Source organism: Nomascus leucogenys, chromosome 9 (assembly GCF_006542625.1).
Source record: "Nomascus leucogenys isolate Asia chromosome 9, Asia_NLE_v1, whole genome shotgun sequence".
Taxonomy (NCBI): Eukaryota; Metazoa; Chordata; class Mammalia; order Primates; family Hylobatidae; genus Nomascus; species Nomascus leucogenys.
This window is the reverse complement of record NC_044389.1, coordinates 55,871,766-55,889,359: the sequence shown is the minus strand read 5'-3', so window position 1 is coordinate 55,889,359 and position 17,594 is coordinate 55,871,766. Positions and strand designations below refer to the sequence as shown.

The 17,594-nt window shown below is 37.2% G+C and overlaps 1 protein-coding gene across 7 annotated transcripts in view; it reads left to right on the top strand.

The window, feature by feature from the left end:
• ANKRD17 (ankyrin repeat domain 17) overlaps window positions 1-17,594 on the top strand; it is a 182,717-nt gene that overhangs the window by 161,341 nt on the left and 3,782 nt on the right. For all 7 annotated transcript variants that reach the window (XM_003265726.3, XM_003265727.2, XM_030818976.1 and 4 more), the window contains 4 exons: window positions 3,031-3,180; window positions 4,645-6,278; window positions 10,738-10,935; window positions 17,258-17,506. In XM_003265726.3, the coding sequence (XP_003265774.1) occupies window positions 3,031-3,180; window positions 4,645-6,278; window positions 10,738-10,935; window positions 17,258-17,506 (2,231 nt within the window). The remainder of the gene's footprint in view (window positions 1-3,030; window positions 3,181-4,644; window positions 6,279-10,737; window positions 10,936-17,257; window positions 17,507-17,594) is intronic.

The following is a 17,594-nucleotide window of genomic DNA, read 5'->3' as shown; positions in this document are numbered from 1 at the left end:
TTGTATCTTTTTCAGCTTCGTTATCTCAAAGCCTTATATGATACAAAGAAGTATTATAAAAGCTACTTGTAAACATTTGATGAATGAGTAGGTATTGATGTTAAACTGTTGATCTAATCATAGTAACTGTTGTCTTTAAATCATAAGGTAACTTTATTTTAAGGGTTTCAGGATAAAAGTACTTTGTTTTGCATGGGATTTTAAAAATAATATGTATCCAAGAGTAGGAATACAATATCCCAGAAACTTAAAAGGAGGTAAGACACTTGAAATCCAGAAAGAATTATCCATTGTCACTCTTTGATAACTTATTTTAAAGAACTTTCCAGAAATTTCATAAAAATTCAAACTTTTGGTTATCTGAAACAAAAGCTATAGTGAACCAAACTTAGTAACTACTGTTAATCCCTAAGTGCAGTATACAGGTTTTTGGCTTATTTCCTCCGTATTTTGGACCAAATCTTGTCCCCGTCATAACTATGTTTATTTCTGTCTCTATTTTCACACACTATACACACATTCTTTCTTTCACTCCTTCACATACACACTCTATTGGATTAATTGAAATCACATCATCAGAATATTCTCTATACAATAATAAGATAATTTGGTTTTTGTATATGCATTTAATACTGTGTTATACAATTTGGAAATGATGATCACTGGCTGATTATCATGCCCTTTAGGGAAAAAAGAGTTGTCAGGTTACTTAGTTGTGTATATAAAGAACAGGGATCATTCCCTTCCTTTTAGAAAATATGACAACTTTTAATACTTAATCAACCATTCTCAGTAAATAATTTACTTGTTTATTGAACTATACTTGACTGCTTCTCTTTATTGAGAACTCTATACTGTATTTCTTTTAGAAATATTCTTTAATCAGCTTACCAGGAATTCAGGCCTGACACCTGTGGCTCATGCCTGTAATTCCAGCATTTTGGGAGGCCAAGACAAGAGGATCACTTGAGACCATGAGTTCAAGAGCAGCCTGGGCAACATAGGAAGGCCCCATCTCTGCTAAAACCAAAATTTAAAAATTAGCTGGGCATGTGGTTCATGCTTGTAATCTCAGCTACTTGGGAAAGGTGGGAGGATTGCTTATGCGCAGGAGTTTGAGGCTGCAGTGAGCTATGATCACACCACTGCATTCCAGCCTGGGTACAGAATGAGACTCTGTCAAAAAAAAAAAAAAAAAAAGAAACTCTATAATCTATATCTGAATGTTTAAAATTAAAATGTAATTTTGCAAGTATTAGATGGATATTGTTTTTTTTGTTGTTTTTTTTGTTTTGTTTTTTTTTTGTTTTGAGATGGAGTTTTACTCTTGTTGCCCAGGCTAGAATGCAATGGCGTGATCTCGGCTTGCTGCAACCTCTGCCTCCCAGGTTGAAGTGATTCTCCTGCCTCAGCCTCCCAAGTAGGTGGGATTACAGGTGCATGCCACCATGCCCGGGTAATTTTTTGTATTTTTAGTAGAGATGAGATTTCACCACGTTGGCCAGGCTGGTCTTGAACTGCTGACCTCAGGTGAACCACCCACCTTGGCTTCCCAAAGTGCTGGGATTACAGGCGTGAGCCACCGTGCCCGGCCTCAGATTTTGCTTTTTATTTTTATTTTTATTTATTTATTTATTTTTATTTATTTATTTTTTTTGAGACGGAGTCTCGCTCTGTCGCCCAGGCTGGAGTGCAGTGGCGCGATCTCGACTCACTGCAAGCTCCGTCTCCCGGGTTCACGCCATTCTCCTGCCTCAGCCTCTCCGAGTAGCTGGGACTACAGGTGCCCGCCACCACACCCTGCTAATTATTTGTATTTTTAGTAGAGACAGGGTTTCACCGTGGTCTCGATCTCCTGACCTCATCATCCTCCTGCCTCAGCCTCCCAAAGTGCTGGGATTACAAGTGTGAGCCACCGTGCCCGGCCAGATTTTGCTTTTTAAATTCTAGTAGCATTTTCTTTTTCCAGACATTATTAAAGATTTTTAGAAAGTTTTCATATTTGTGGATGGTCATTTTAATGCTGCTATAAGAATACAGGGAAGTAATGAATATTTTTTCTTTTTTCCTGAGAAGGAGTCTCGCTCTGTTGCCCAGGCTGGAGTGCAGTGGTGCAGTCTCAGTCCACGGCAACCTCCATCTCCCAGGTTCAAGTGATTCTCCTGCCTCAGCCTCCTGAGTAGCTGGGATTGCAGGCGCACACCACCATGCCTGGCTAATTTTTGTATTTTTTTCAGTAGAGACAGGATTTCACTATGTTGGCCAGGCTGGTCTCGAACTCCTGACATAAAGTGATCCACCTGCCTCAGCCTCCCAAAGTGCTGGGATTACAGGCGTGAGCCACCACGCCCAGTCATGAATTTTTAACATCACTCTTTGAGTTATATATTTTAGAGAATAAAAAGAAGTGTATGTGTAAAGCACCAAAAAGGGCCCACAAGAAGTCTTTCTTGACTCTTGAGGCTAGATTAGATGCCCAACCAGCATATATACACACCCACATATATACATATATATATATACACACATATACATGTATATATTATACATATATACATATATGTATATACATATACATGTCTATATATACATATATGTGTATGTATAATACGTGTGTGTGTGTACACGCATACTATTGCAACACATGACGTGGTGGTGTTTTCATAATTAGCGTGTACATAGTCAATATATGTGGGCAGAAACCCATGTCTATCTTATTTACCATTAGTATTTGCATTAGCACAGCACGTGTCTACGTAGTATGTGCTTTACCAATACAAGTGAAGAATGATAATCAACAAAGCAAACAATCTTTGATAGTGAAATGAGAAGCTATAATAAAGCTTATCTGTCTGTTGCTCCTGATTGCCTTTTCTCTGTTCATCTAGAGTAAGAGTAAATAGAAGAGGCTTATTCAACAATATTTTGTATTTATAGAAAAACATTTTAGTAATACTCTTTCCTCTTTTAAAAATTACAATAACTATTGTTAATGATTAATCTTAATTTATATATACAACTTTTGAACAGGTCAAAGAAAGTATCTGTTCCATCAACTGTGATATCCAGAGTGATTGGAAGAGGAGGCTGTAATATCAATGCTATTCGGGAGTTTACTGGTGCACACATAGATATCGATAAACAGAAAGACAAGACTGGAGACCGGATAATCACTATAAGGCAAAACTTTGTCTCTTACATTTTCTTCCTTTATTTTATTGCACTATAGCTTAATGAAATATAGCCATATGAGTTTTCAGTGGAACTTTGTGTTACATAGTATACTTTTTAAAATGGGAATTTTATTAGTGTTCGAGAAGATAAACTTTATAGTTTTCTTTTTTCCTAGTTAATACACTTTCGTGTGAAGTGTTTTAGAGACTTTTATAGGAATTTTGTAGGCATGTGTAGCAAAGGTTTAAATAAATAATTTCTGTACATAAAGCGTTTATATGACATTCTTAAAAATTTGTTCTGAGACTTTAGGGAGAGCATTTCTAACATTTTAAGCAGTGGGTTTTTGTCTTTCTCAAATAACCTTTGAGATTTGTTATTCTGAGATTGTGTCTTTAGAATTTGAGTTCAGATTTGAATCTGAAGTGAAGATATAACATCTTGAATAACTCATCGAATATGTTTATGCCTGAATATTCTTAAAATAAAAGTGATGTTCTAAGAAATCATAAGAATGTAAGAAGCTATATTTAATTACTTTAAAGTAAATTCATGTTCCTTTGAAAAAGAGTTTTATATTTTTTAGATGGCAGATATAAGTTTGTGTGAGGCAGATGCCCCTTTGCGTTATATAGGAGGGCTAATAGTTACATCATACCTCAAAAATAAGAAAGCAAGTAGCCATCTCTTTTTTATTCATTGTCCTCCTTCTGACTGGTTTTCCCCTGGGTAGTTGGGTAGTCACAGCCTATCTTATCTAGAAAAGAGGGAACCAGATACCCTTTATTGGTAATTGCTCCCTGGAGTTTCCATAAATATCAAATATTTTCCTGAAGATCCGGCACTAAGGTTTTCTATGGCTATTGTTGGCCCTATCAGGATTCCTGCGTCATTTTAAGACATCTTCCCAGAGGAGTTACAATAATTATCCTACTAATAAACAAACTAGTAATGAATTTTTAGTAGACAGAGTCCTCCCAGATACCAAGATTTAAAATAAAATACTGTTGTCTTACTCGGTTGTATTATTTTCCTTGTTTACTTATATTATTTTTAGTGTTGATTAACTGTTTCAATATTTTTAGTATTAAATGTTTCAATAACATTGTGGATTACATAGGCTTTTATGTGCAGTGGTTTTTCTAACTGTAGTGTATTTTACAGTAGGAAAATGGTTTCTTAGTCTAAGGAAACAATAGTGAAATGTATTTTTGAAAAATAAGTCATTTACTATTCCTCTGAAAAATAAAAGTAGTAATTCAGGACAGTTTATTGCTTTGTTTGTAGAATACCTCAAGAATGGTAAGAAAATTGCTGCCCAGCTTTTGTTATCTGTCCTTTGTTTGTATGTGTGTATGTATATACACACAAAACTGTGTGTGTGTTTGTGTACATACATACATATTAAAAACGCTTTACATACTCAAAAGTAGGGAAAATTCTACCTAATTTTTTTTTCTCAATTTATAGGGGTGGCACTGAATCAACAAGACAAGCAACTCAATTGATTAATGCTTTGATCAAGGATCCAGACAAAGAAATTGATGAACTTATTCCAAAGAATCGTTTGAAAAGCTCCTCAGCAAATTCCAAAATAGGGTCATCAGCACCTACCACCACTGCTGCTAACACTTCCTTAATGGGAATTAAAATGACAACTGTAGCTCTGTCATCAACATCTCAAACTGCCACAGCACTCACTGTGCCTGCAATTTCTTCTGCATCCACTCACAAAACCATTAAGAACCCAGTGAATAATGTGAGGCCTGGTTTTCCAGTTTCTCTTCCATTAGCATATCCTCCTCCACAGTTTGCACATGCTTTGCTTGCTGCTCAGACTTTCCAGCAGATCCGTCCACCAAGGTTGCCCATGACCCACTTTGGAGGTACTTTTCCACCAGCTCAATCTACTTGGGGTCCTTTTCCTGTCAGGCCTTTGAGCCCTGCCAGAGCTACTAACTCGCCTAAGCCTCACATGGTGCCTCGCCATAGCAATCAGAATAGCAGTGGTTCTCAGGTGAATTCAGCAGGTTCTTTAACTTCAAGCCCAACAACTACAACCAGTTCATCAGCTTCAACGGTGCCTGGTACATCTACAAATGGCAGTCCAAGTTCACCTTCTGTCCGAAGGCAGCTTTTTGTCACAGTTGTGAAGACATCCAATGCCACCACAACAACAGTCACAACCACAGCAAGCAACAATAACACTGCACCCACAAATGCCACATATCCTATGCCTACTGCCAAAGAACACTATCCAGTATCATCCCCATCTTCCCCATCACCACCAGCCCAGCCAGGAGGGGTTTCTAGAAACAGCCCTTTGGATTGTGGATCAGCATCTCCAAATAAAGTGGCATCTTCCTCCGAACAGGAAGCAGGTAGTCCACCAGTAGTAGAAACAACAAACACTAGACCTCCAAACAGCAGCAGTTCTTCTGGGAGTTCATCAGCTCATTCTAATCAGCAACAACCTCCGGGATCTGTTTCTCAGGAACCAAGACCACCTCTTCAGCAGTCTCAGGTTCCTCCCCCGGAAGTTAGAATGACTGTTCCTCCTTTAGCAACAAGTTCTGCTCCAGTGGCGGTGCCTTCTACTGCCCCAGTGACTTACCCTATGCCTCAGACACCAATGGGATGCCCCCAGCCCACTCCTAAAATGGAAACCCCTGCTATTAGACCACCCCCTCATGGCACAACTGCCCCTCACAAGAATTCAGCTTCAGTGCAAAATTCATCTGTTGCAGTCCTCAGTGTCAATCACATTAAAAGACCTCACAGTGTTCCCTCTTCTGTCCAGCTACCTTCGACCTTAAGTACACAAAGTGCTTGTCAGAATTCAGTACATCCAGCAAATAAGCCTATTGCTCCCAATTTCAGTGCCCCCTTACCATTTGGGCCCTTTAGCACATTGTTTGAAAACAGCCCTACTTCTGCTCATGCCTTCTGGGGAGGATCTGTTGTTTCATCTCAGTCAACACCAGAATCTATGCTATCAGGAAAATCCTCATATTTGCCAAATTCAGATCCTTTACATCAGTCTGATACTTCCAAAGCTCCAGGTTTTAGACCACCATTACAGAGACCTGCTCCAAGTCCCTCAGGTGAGTTTATATTTTCTGACATTCTGCAGCTGTTCATTTGCACAAGTGATGTGAAAATTCTTGGTCATTTTCTGATATTTTTACTCTGACTGGACGATATAGACAAAGATTGTTAGATTTAGTTAACTCAGATGCTGTTGTTTGTGTTTAGTATGGTATTATTTTTAAAAATCTTTTTTAAAGCTACAATAGATTTTTATTTAATTTTCCATAAATAAGCCTTCTGATCAGGCAGGGTTTTTTTGTTTGTTTGTTTTTTGAGACAGAGTCTCGCTCTGTCGCCCAGGCTGGAGTGCAGTGGCATGATCTCAGCTCACCGCAACCTCTGCCTCCCAGGTTCAAGTGATTCTCCTGCCTCAGCCTCCCGAGTAGCTGGGATTACAGATGTGCACCACCACGCCTGGCTAATTTTTGTATTTTTAGTAGAGACGGGGTTTCACCATGTTGGCCAAGCTGGTCTCGAACTCCCAGTCTCAGGTGATTCACCCACCTCGGCCTCCCAAAGTGCTAGGATTACAGGCGTGAGCCACAGCACCTGGCCTAGGCATGTTTTTCTCTCTCAGAAGTCTCTTATGTTTTAATTTAATAAGGTACTGTCACCAAAAGTTTACATTTATTACAAATACAAAATAACAGATTTTAAAAATTGGGTTTTATTTTGCATTATCTTTTTTATTTCTAAAATAATTTTTAAAATAGAGCTACCCAGTCTGATATGGTAGCCAATAACCACGTGGACCCTGTCTCAAAAAAAAAAAAATTTTTAAAAGAATAAACATGCAACACAAAATTTAATTTCAGTGTTTGTAGAGAAAGCTTTACTGAAACACAGCAATGCCCACTCATTTGCATATTGTATAAGGCTACTTTTATGCTACAACGACAGAATTGAGTAGCTGGGACAGACACCATGTGACCTGCAAAGCCTAAAATATTTGGTATTTGGCTCTTGGTTGCCAACTCGTTGTCTATGTTATTGGAAATATGACATTCTGGGACAAAAATTTCCAAGTTTAATGGGAACTCCATGTTATTTTTACCTATTTCTGTAACATGTAAATAAAATTTAATGAACGTGGTCAGTAAATATTTCCTTGCTAGAAGTCAACTGAAATATTTATGTGTACTATGAAAAATAATTTATTTTATATTAAAACAACAGAATCAATATAATTAGATTTTAGATCATTATGTGCCAGTGCATAGGAAGTGCTTTAAGTTTGATTTTTATAGTAGTTGGAATTTAATACTTTACCTTTCCAAAAATGTGATAATCTAGGTGTGGGGTTCAGAAAGGCTAAAATTAAGATTTAGAGAACAAAAAACTAAATTCTTATTTTTTGAAAAGGTATAGAAGAAAGACCTTCTCTGTAAGAAAGGTAAGGTTTTTAGGGAGTGTATAGTTGATTAGAGCCAAAATTAGCATTGAAGTTTAACTTACAAGTCAATTACCTAATTCAGGTCATTTTGAGTTAAAGATACTCCTTTTATTACATAGGAAGTATATCCTTTTATTTTCTCCTAAACCTCTTTCAGATCCTAATTTTCACTTCTCTCTACTTCTTACTAATTCATTTTGTGTTCCATATTTTTCTTCCTTTAACTTTTCTTATGTAAAAAATTTGATCATTTGTATTTTAGACTCAGATCTGTTTTTATAGTTTGTATTTTGAAAAGTTTTTTAAGTCACATAAAGATGTAAGGACAGAATAAGCAGCATAGTAAATAACTTGTGTATTTCCACATTTATTAATACATTCTCTGCTTGTTAACATCTTCTCAAACTCTCTCCCTCACTCCCCTCCCTTCCTCTCCCCTTTTCCTTCTTCCCTCCTCTTTTTTCCTCTCTTTTGCTGCTTCCTTTTCTTCCCCCTCTCTTGTCTTGTCTTACCTGTCTCTCCCCTTCATCCTTCTTTCCTCCTTTTCTGCCTTTTTAGTCTATCTCTATTTTCTTTTCTTCCCCATCTTTTGTCAAATCATGAGAAGATAACTTTCAAACATGATACTTTTCCCCTAAATACTTTGATATGTATCTTCACAGTGTTTGCCTTCACAGCTATGCCACTGTTACTGCACCCAATAAAATGAGAATGAATTTGATAGTAACACCCAACATAAAATGCCATTTTCCCAAATATATTCTTTCTGCCTGTGCGTGTCTCTTTTCCTTGCCATTTGATCTAAGACTCAATCAAGATTCATACATTACTTTTGGTTGTTATGTGTCTTTGGTCTCCCTCCGTCTAAAGTATTCTAGTGCCTTCCTCTGTAATTCTTGACATTGACTCTGTTGGCAAGTTTAATTCAGTGATTATGTCAATCCATGATTAGATTCAGATCAAATATTTCAGGAAGGAGCATCATATAGGTGATGTTTTGAACCTCACACTGCATTTTATCAATGACAGATTGGCTGGATGTGGTGGCTCACACTTGTAATCCCAACACTTTGGGAGACTGAGACAAGAGGTTCATTTGAGGCCAGAAATTTAAGACCCGCCTGAGCAACATTGTGAGAGCTTGCCTCTACAAAAATAAATTTAAAAAGCTAGGTGTGGTGGCATGTACCTGTAATCCCACCTACTTGGGAGGCTGAGGCAGGAGGATCACTTGAGCCCAGTAGATGGAGGCTGGGATGAGCTATGGGCAACAGAGCAATCTCCTGTCTCCTTAAAAAAAAGAAAAAATGATAAATTGTTCCAGTATTGGCTGTGGAAAGCATGGCCATGTGGTTAATATGTAATTATCAGATCTCTTCATTGTAGAATTGTATCTACAGCCCTTTTTTGCCCTGTAGTTTTATACAACTCTCTTTGGTCCTTAAACCTATTTAAAATCCTACATATATATATATATAATAAATATAATATATATTATATATTATATATATTAAATATATATTATATATTATATATTATATATATTATATATTATATATAATATATATATATGAAATATATATATATATATATATATATTTTTTTTTTTTTTTTTTTGAGATGGAGTCTCGCTGTGATGCCCAGGCTGGAGTGCAGCGGCACAATCTAGACTCACTGCAACCTCCACCTCCCAGGTTCAAGCATAAAATCCAATATTGACATGTATTCTATAAAAGCTAATAAAAGGTAAAACAAAAATATAGCTAGGTGTAATGGTGCACACCTGTAGCCCCAGATACTCAGGAGGCTGAGACAAGAGGGTTGCTTGAGCCCAAGAGTTTGTGGCTACCGTGAGCTATGATCACACCACTGCATTCCACCCTGAGCAACAGAGAAAGCTGTCTCCTAAATTTAAAAAAAAAAAAAATCGTTGACAATTATTTTCTTTCTTTTTTTTCTGTAGTTTTAACCCATTAGACTAAAATCAGGTAGGTTACTTGTGTAAATAATTTAGTGTGTAAACATTTGTAATACTTTTTTAATGAACATATTTCGAAAACAAATGTGTACCTGTAAGAGAGAAAAAGAGGAGGAAGAGTAAATGTTTTATCTGTATCCCTAAAAATAAACATTTTTTTAAAAAAATGTTATCTAAAGATCCCTAAAGGTAAACATTTATTCTTCCTCTTCTTTTTCTCTCTGACAAATACACATACATTCGTTTTTGAAATAGGAACATCTGGAAGTTTCACTTTTGTTTTATATATGGTTTTTGGTTTGGGGTTTTTTAAATAAGTTTGCATTAATTTTATGATCAATAAAGGCAACAAAAGTCCACTTTGACAAAAAGCCCATGTAAAGGAAAACTAATGATCCTTTTTAACTAAAACATTAATGCCCACTAGTGCTGAAAGTACTAAAATCAAGAATTAAATTTGTTCCCAGTAAATTATAATTTGAACTTAAGAGTATAATGTGATAATTGTTTCTTTTATAATTATCTACATAGTTTAGTTTTTTGTGTATGTGAGACAGGGTCTCACTCTGTCACTCAGGCTGGCATGCAGTGGCTCCATCACAGCTCATTGCAGCCTTAACCTCCTGGGCTGAAGCAATCCTCCCACCTCACCCTCCCAAGTAACTGGAACTACAAACACGCACCACCAAATTTGGCTAAATTTTTTTTTTTTTTTTAATTTTTTTGTAGAGACAGTCTCATGATGTTGCCCATCCTGGTCTTGAACTCTGGGCTCAAGCAGTCCTCTCACTGTGGCCCCCCAAAGTGTTGGGATTACAGACATGAACCACCACACCTGGCCAGGAACTTTTTTTTTTTTTTTTTTGAGGTGGGATCTCGATGTGTTGCCCAGACACAGTCTTGAATGCCTGGCCTTAAGCAGTCCTCCCACCTTGGCCTCCCAAAGTGCTGGGATTACAGGTGTGGGCCACCATGCCCAGCCGGGATTTTTTTAATTATCTAAAATAGTTTTGAATATATTTAGGGCCTTTTAGAATTTTAAGGTGTGTCTATTTCTTGCAGGGGTAACTATTATAAATTATGATGACCTTCTACATTGTAGGTATTGTCAATATGGACTCGCCATATGGTTCTGTAACACCTTCTTCAACACATTTGGGAAACTTTGCTTCAAACCTTTCAGGAGGTCAGATGTATGGACCTGGGGCACCCCTTGGAGGAGCACCCGCAGCTGCTAACTTTAACAGACAACATTTTTCCCCGCTTAGTTTGTTGACTCCGTGTTCATCAGCATCAAATGGTGAGTTTTATACACCGTAATTCCGTAAGAATCTGCATGTGTTTTCTTAAAAACAGCAGGTTTCAAACCTCATCATAATTTTAATACCATAGAAATGTAATTTGTAGTCTTAGAAGTCTGTGGAATTTCCAAAAATTTCTAGGTATTTAAATGATTAGAATCAACCTAGGTTCTATCAAACCTAAAATATTAAAGTTTTTCTAAGAGGGATTTTTATTATTTTTTATTTTTATTAGAGACAGGGTCTCACTATGTTGCCCTGGCTGGTTTCGTCAAACTCCTGGGCTGAAGCAGTCCTCCTGCCTCCCAAAGTGCTGGGATTACAGGTGTGAGTCACCATGCCTGTCCTGAGGGAGATCATTTTTGGGGGGAAAAAAATTAATCCTTGTACCTGTTATTAATTTATATTTACTTTTAGTTTTGAGAATACAGCTACCAAGGAGAAAGATTTCTACCCTTGAGTGAAAATTACATCCTTTTAGTCCACCTTTAAATCTCATCTAGGCTGGGCACAGTGGCGTACGCCTGTAATCCTAGCACTTTGGTAGGCCGAGGCGGGTGGATCACCTGAGGTCAGGAGTTCGAGACCAGCTTGGCCTACATGGCAAAACCCTGCCTCTACTAAAAATACAAAAATTAGCCAGGCGTTGTGGTGTGCACCTGTGATCCCAGCTACTTGGGAGGCTGAGGCAGGAGAATCGCTTGAACCTAGGAGGCAGAGGTTGCAGTGAGCCAAGATCATGCCACTGCACTCTAGCCTGGGCAACACAGCAAGACTCCATCTCAAAAAAAAAAAAAAAACTCATTTGCATTAACAACACAACAGATTTCACATTATCACATGTGTTTTTTAACTACAGGCAGACTTTTGAAGCAGTGATTAGATTTTCTTTCTTTCTTTTATTTGAAATGGAGTCTCACTCTGTCACCCAGGCTGGAGTGCAAAGGCTCAAGCGATTCTCCTGCCTCAGCCTCCCAAATAAATGGGACTACAGGCGTGTGCTACCACACCTGGCTAATTTTTGTATTTTTAGTAGAGACGGAGTTTCACTATGTTGGCCAGGCTGGTCTTGAACTCCTGATCTCATGATCCGCCCACCTCGGCCTCCCAAACTGCTGGGATTACAGGTGTGAGCCACCATGCCTAGATTTTCAAACTAACGAAGATCAGTCAGCAATAGAGAATTCAACTCAAATTAAGAGAATTCTGTAGTAAGTTTGGATATGTTTGTTTTCGAGGTAAAGATGTGAAATTGCTTATCCCTTAAGGAAGTTATAATAAGACTCCAGTTTTTTTTTTTTGGTTTTTTTTTTAAACTATCAAATTTCTTCTAACTAGCAATACTGGAATAAATAACAGTTAACCTAATTAACTTAATGAAAGAGTAAAAAGTTGTAATTATTTTAGAGATACATGTGAAAGTACATTGCCAGTTAAAGCATGAGGTAAATTGTAGCCTGCAGTGAATTTATATATTCATAGTTTTTCTTGTGTTTGTCAAATAGTGGCAGTCATATAGAATATTAATTATCCTTGCACAGCTCCCAAAGTGCTGGAATTACAGGCATGTACCACCACACCACCCAGGTTAGGTTTTTTAATACATGCTTTTGAATATAGTGCTATATTGTAGATACAGTGTATCATTGAGGGCATTACAATTGCTTTTATTGTTGCCACATTCAAGTAACTATTCTGTTATAAAAAATTTCAGACCCATAGAAAAGTTAAAGAATAGTTCAAGGAATATCCTTATTTCCTTCACCTAAATTTCTCAATTATTTTGTTACATTTATTTTCTCTCTCTACTGTTTTGCTGAATCATTTGTAAATAAGGTGCAGATATGACACTTCAGACCTAAAAACATGCATCGCTTAAGAATAAGGATGTTTTCTTATGCAACCATGATACCATTATCAAATACCTAATAGGTTAACATGAATTCAGTAAGAATTAATCAGTCCATATTCAGATATCTTCAATTATTCCAAAACATTTTTTATAGATGTTTCTTTCTTGAACCAGGAACCACCACTCAAGGCTCACATATTGCATTTGATTATGCCTCTCAGACTTTATAATTAATAATTTTAAACTTTCAAGAATACCACAAGGATCCCTTGTATATTTTTCCCAGATTCACCAGTTAAACTGCATTACTTCCTTTCCTCATCATATATTCCTCTGTGTGTGTGTAAAATTATTTTATTCCTGAACTATTTTAGAGTTAGTTGTAGATGTCAAGCCCTTTTGCCCCTAAATAACTTAGTTTCCTAAATATAAGAATGTTCCCTTCAACAACTATGATGCAGTGTTTAAATTCAGCAAACTTTACATTTTTTAATATTATTATGTAATATATGGTGCATATTTACATTTCATCAGTTATCGCAATAAGTTTATTATTTTCTCTCATCCAAGATTCTAATTAGGACTGCAAGTTACACTTAATTCCCGTATCTCTTTAGTCTCAAATAATCTAGAACTGTTCTCTGAGCCTGCCTTTAACTTTCGAAGAAAGACTCATTTTATGAAGACTACAGGCCAGTTGTTTGCTAGAATGCCTTTTATTTTTATTTCCTACTATGTCTTCCTGATTAAATTCAGGATATGTTTAATAAACACTGAACTAAACTGTGAGAAATGTGCAGTGTAATTTTACTGTAGGAGCACTTTTTGTTCTTCCTTCTTTTCTTTTCATGTAATTTTACTGTAGAAGCACTTTTTGTTCTCTCCTCTCTCTTCTCCTTTTCTTCTCACGAGTTCTGTCTCTGTCACCCTGGCTGGAATGCAGCAGTGTGTGACCATAGCTTACTGCAGCCTCAGTCAAACTCCTAGGCTCAAGCAGTCCTCTCGCCTCAGCCTCCCAAGTAGCTGGGACTACAGGCACTTGCCATAGCACCCAGCTAATGTTTTTATTTTATTTCTATGTATTTATTTTTTGTAAGATGAGGTCTTACCATGTTGCCCAGACTGGTCTTGAACTCCTGATCTCCAGAGATCCTCCCACTTTGGCCTCCCAAAATGCAGAGATGCTGAGATTACAGATGTGAGCCACCACGCTTGGCCCACCTTTTTTTCTTTTCTTTTTTTTTTTTTTTTTTTTTTTTTTTTTTTTTTTTTTTTTAAAGATAATGTATCTCTCTGTTGCCCAGGCTGGAATGCAGTGGCACAATCTTGGCTCACTGTAATCTCCACCTTCTGAGCTCAAGCAATCTTCCTGCCTCAGCTCCACCATGCTTGGCTAATTTAAAAAAATTTTTTTTGTAGAGATGGGGTTTTACCACTCCTGGCCTCAAGTGATCTGCGCACCTGGGCCTCCCAAAGTGTTGGGATTACAGGTGTGAGCCACCACACCCAGTGGCCCCACTTTTTGAATTTGTAAATCACATTGCTCCTTCAATTTTAACTCAGGACTGTGTATCATTTCTAAACTGTGGTGAAGTTACCGTGATATCAATGAAACTTAAATCCTTAGGCCACTTCATTTTATGGGCTACTTCCCAGTGCTGTACATGATTTTTTTATTTGTAATTTTTCATTCTTCTAAAAAAGGTTCCCCAAATTTTGTAAGCTTAAGGCCCCACAAAACCTAGATCCGCTCGATCCTCTGAAACCTTTCTCTAATACATAAGCTGATGTTTTTAAATAACATGGCTCTGAATTAAATTTTGCTTTTTTTCTAATTGAAGTAATTATAATAATTAAAGATGTGAAAATTATTTTAGTTAGGTTCTTTTCATGAAAAGGAATATAGGCCCATCCAGGGACTCTCAAGGAAAATGATGTTTTATATAAGGCTATGCAGAACCATTTTCCAAACCGTCTTAGGGATAGCTATTCTCTCTCTCACTCTCTCAGAGGATTTGTGTGGTCTCTCACTCATGGTCTGTTTCTTGTCAGTTTCTTGCATTCTGCTCTCTTTACACCTAAACTTCTTCATAATCTTATCTTGTATATGCTCATCAGTGGTTCAACTTCATAATTAATTAAACCAGTTAACCCTTTAATTCCCCATTCTTTGATGAGGAATGTGATTGGCTCAGCTCATATGTTCAAGTCAGGCCATTTCAGTCAGATTACTGACTAGCCTAAAATGGATCATTCTTGGGTGGGTGCCTATCCTTAATCCAATAGTTGTGCAGAGAGGAAGCAGAAAACAGGGTCATCTGATAAAAACTATGACTAGAGTGGTGGCAGAATCTGTGCAGAGAGTAAACTTCTTAAACGGCGCAGCTCAGGAGGCAAGCCTAGTAATTCTGTTTATTAAAATAGAATGTGTAGGAGGCTGAGGTGGGAGGATGGCTTGAGGCCAGGAGTTTGAGGCTGCAGTGCACTGTGATTGTGCCTGTGAATAGCCACTGTACTTCAGTGTGGGCATCATAGTGAGACCGTCTCGTAAAAAACAAAACAATGTGGAAGATTGTTGTTATTTTGCTCTACTTTGGTTCTAGAAGGACACAAGAAATAAAAGGGAAACCAGAGTGAACACAGAGGTTAGGGTAGGCTCCCAGGGATGAACCTGGGGGAAAGCAGGATTCATTTGTTTATCCATCTTTCCTGCCTGCCTGCCTGCCCTGACTATGTCTTGGTGTTAGTTGTTCTGGGTTGGTTTTTCCTAGAGGTTTAAGTGTGGCCTTTCAATATATAGGTTTTTTAAAAACAAGCTTTTGTTATTTATCTTTGTGTTTACATTTACATGTCTGTGTATTCCTTGTAGTTTTTGTCTGTTTTCTACTGCATGTATAATTGCAGAATTTGGTTTTATTTGGTCTTTAGCTGAAATATCTTTTACTTCTAACACTTTCCTGATTTTTTCATATTGTTTCTGTTTTACTAATTCTGAATTATGCTGTTCCTTCATATCGTTTTCTTTTAGTTCATTTTTGAATTTTAGGTTATAGCTTTTTTTCTAGAGTGCTTTTATTATCAACAGGAATGCTATAGGTCTTTCTCTTTTATCTTATATAATAGGCTTATTTGGAATTCAACTGCAGTTCTGTTGAATCTGCAGGTAACAGTTTTGATTTTTTAAGCTTCAGACTCCTTTATTATTTATACAATTTTAATTTAAATGTGCTTTAATATTTAAGGTTTTGGGGGGGGGGGACAGAGTCTTGCTCTGTCACCCAGGCTGGAGTGCAGTGACACGATCTCAGCTCACTGCATCCTCTGCCTCCCAGGTTCAAGCGATTCTTCTGCCTCAGCCTCCCAAGTAGCTGGGACTACAGGCACGTGCCACCACACCCGGCTAATTTTTGTATTTTTAGTAGAGACGGGGTAACACCATATTGGCCCCTCGAACTCCTGATCCCATGATCCACCCGCCTTGGCCTCCCAAAGTGCTGTGATTACAGGTGTGTGCCACCGCGCCCAGCCAATATTTAAGCTTTTCACATAAAATATAATTTTGGTTATTTTTGTTTTTCTCAATAATGCATAGAGTTGAATCACTAATGAATAGTCTTAAATTAAGAAATCCACCTTGTTTGCATAAGTAAAAAAGATTCTCATTACCAAAAGCGTGTTCTGTAAAGTACTCACAAGATAAAATAAAACAGACTTAGGCAATGATCCTCTTATTGGTATTTTATCAGCATATATAATGTTCTGTAAAGTAAAGTTCTAATTTGAAGAAGCTTTTTTTTAAACTGGACATGGTGGCTCATGCCAGTAGTCCCAGCTGTTCAGGAGGTTGGGGTGGGAGGATCGCTTGAGCCCACGAGTTTGAGGCTGCAATGAGTTATGATCGTGCCTCTGCACTCTAGCCTGGACAATGGAGCAAGACTGTGTCTCTAAAAATAAATAAATAAAATTAATAAAAAATGAATAAATAACAAAGAAACGTATTTCTTTTTCTTAAGCTAGGTTTTCAAAATTTATTAGATAGCTGAATCTCTTTTTCATCATAACACAAAGAGCAAGTGTTCCCAAGGAATACAGTTTGGAGACTGCCACTACAGGCAGTGATTCTTACCCATCTCCATTCTGTTGTTGTTGGTTTGTTTTTTAATTTAAATGTCTTATTGCTCTACTGCTGCATTTTACTTAATGTCAAGGGTTAATTCATTTGAATATTATTTAGTTTAATGGTTTATTACCTTTGTAGTTGAACACTTTGCAGCATTGACATCATATTCTACCTTGAAGTCATGGAACTTTAGCCAAATTTTAATATGCATAATTTTTAAGTATTATTTTTACATTTTGTTTTTCTGAGAATATATATTTAAAACATCTCCTGAATTTAAGATTTGGTTTTATAAAATTACATGTTCTATAGATGACCTGTATTTTATTTCAAAATATCTCTTCTCTAGATTCTTCTGCACAGTCAGTATCCTCGGGAGTTCGTGCACCATCTCCTGCCCCATCATCAGTACCGTTAGGTTCAGAAAAGCCCAGCAATGTGTCTCAGGACAGGAAAGTTCCAGTCCCTATTGGGACTGAACGTTCTGCACGTATCAGGCAAACTGGAACGTCAGCTCCATCTGTTATTGGGAGCAATTTGTCTACATCAGTAGGGCATAGTGGCATCTGGTCCTTTGAAGGGATTGGTGGCAATCAAGGTAGGATATTCTGTCCTGCTCTCTAGAAATTAACTTAATGCATTTAACTATAATGTAAACAGTATTTAACTTTCATAGTCATTTCCTT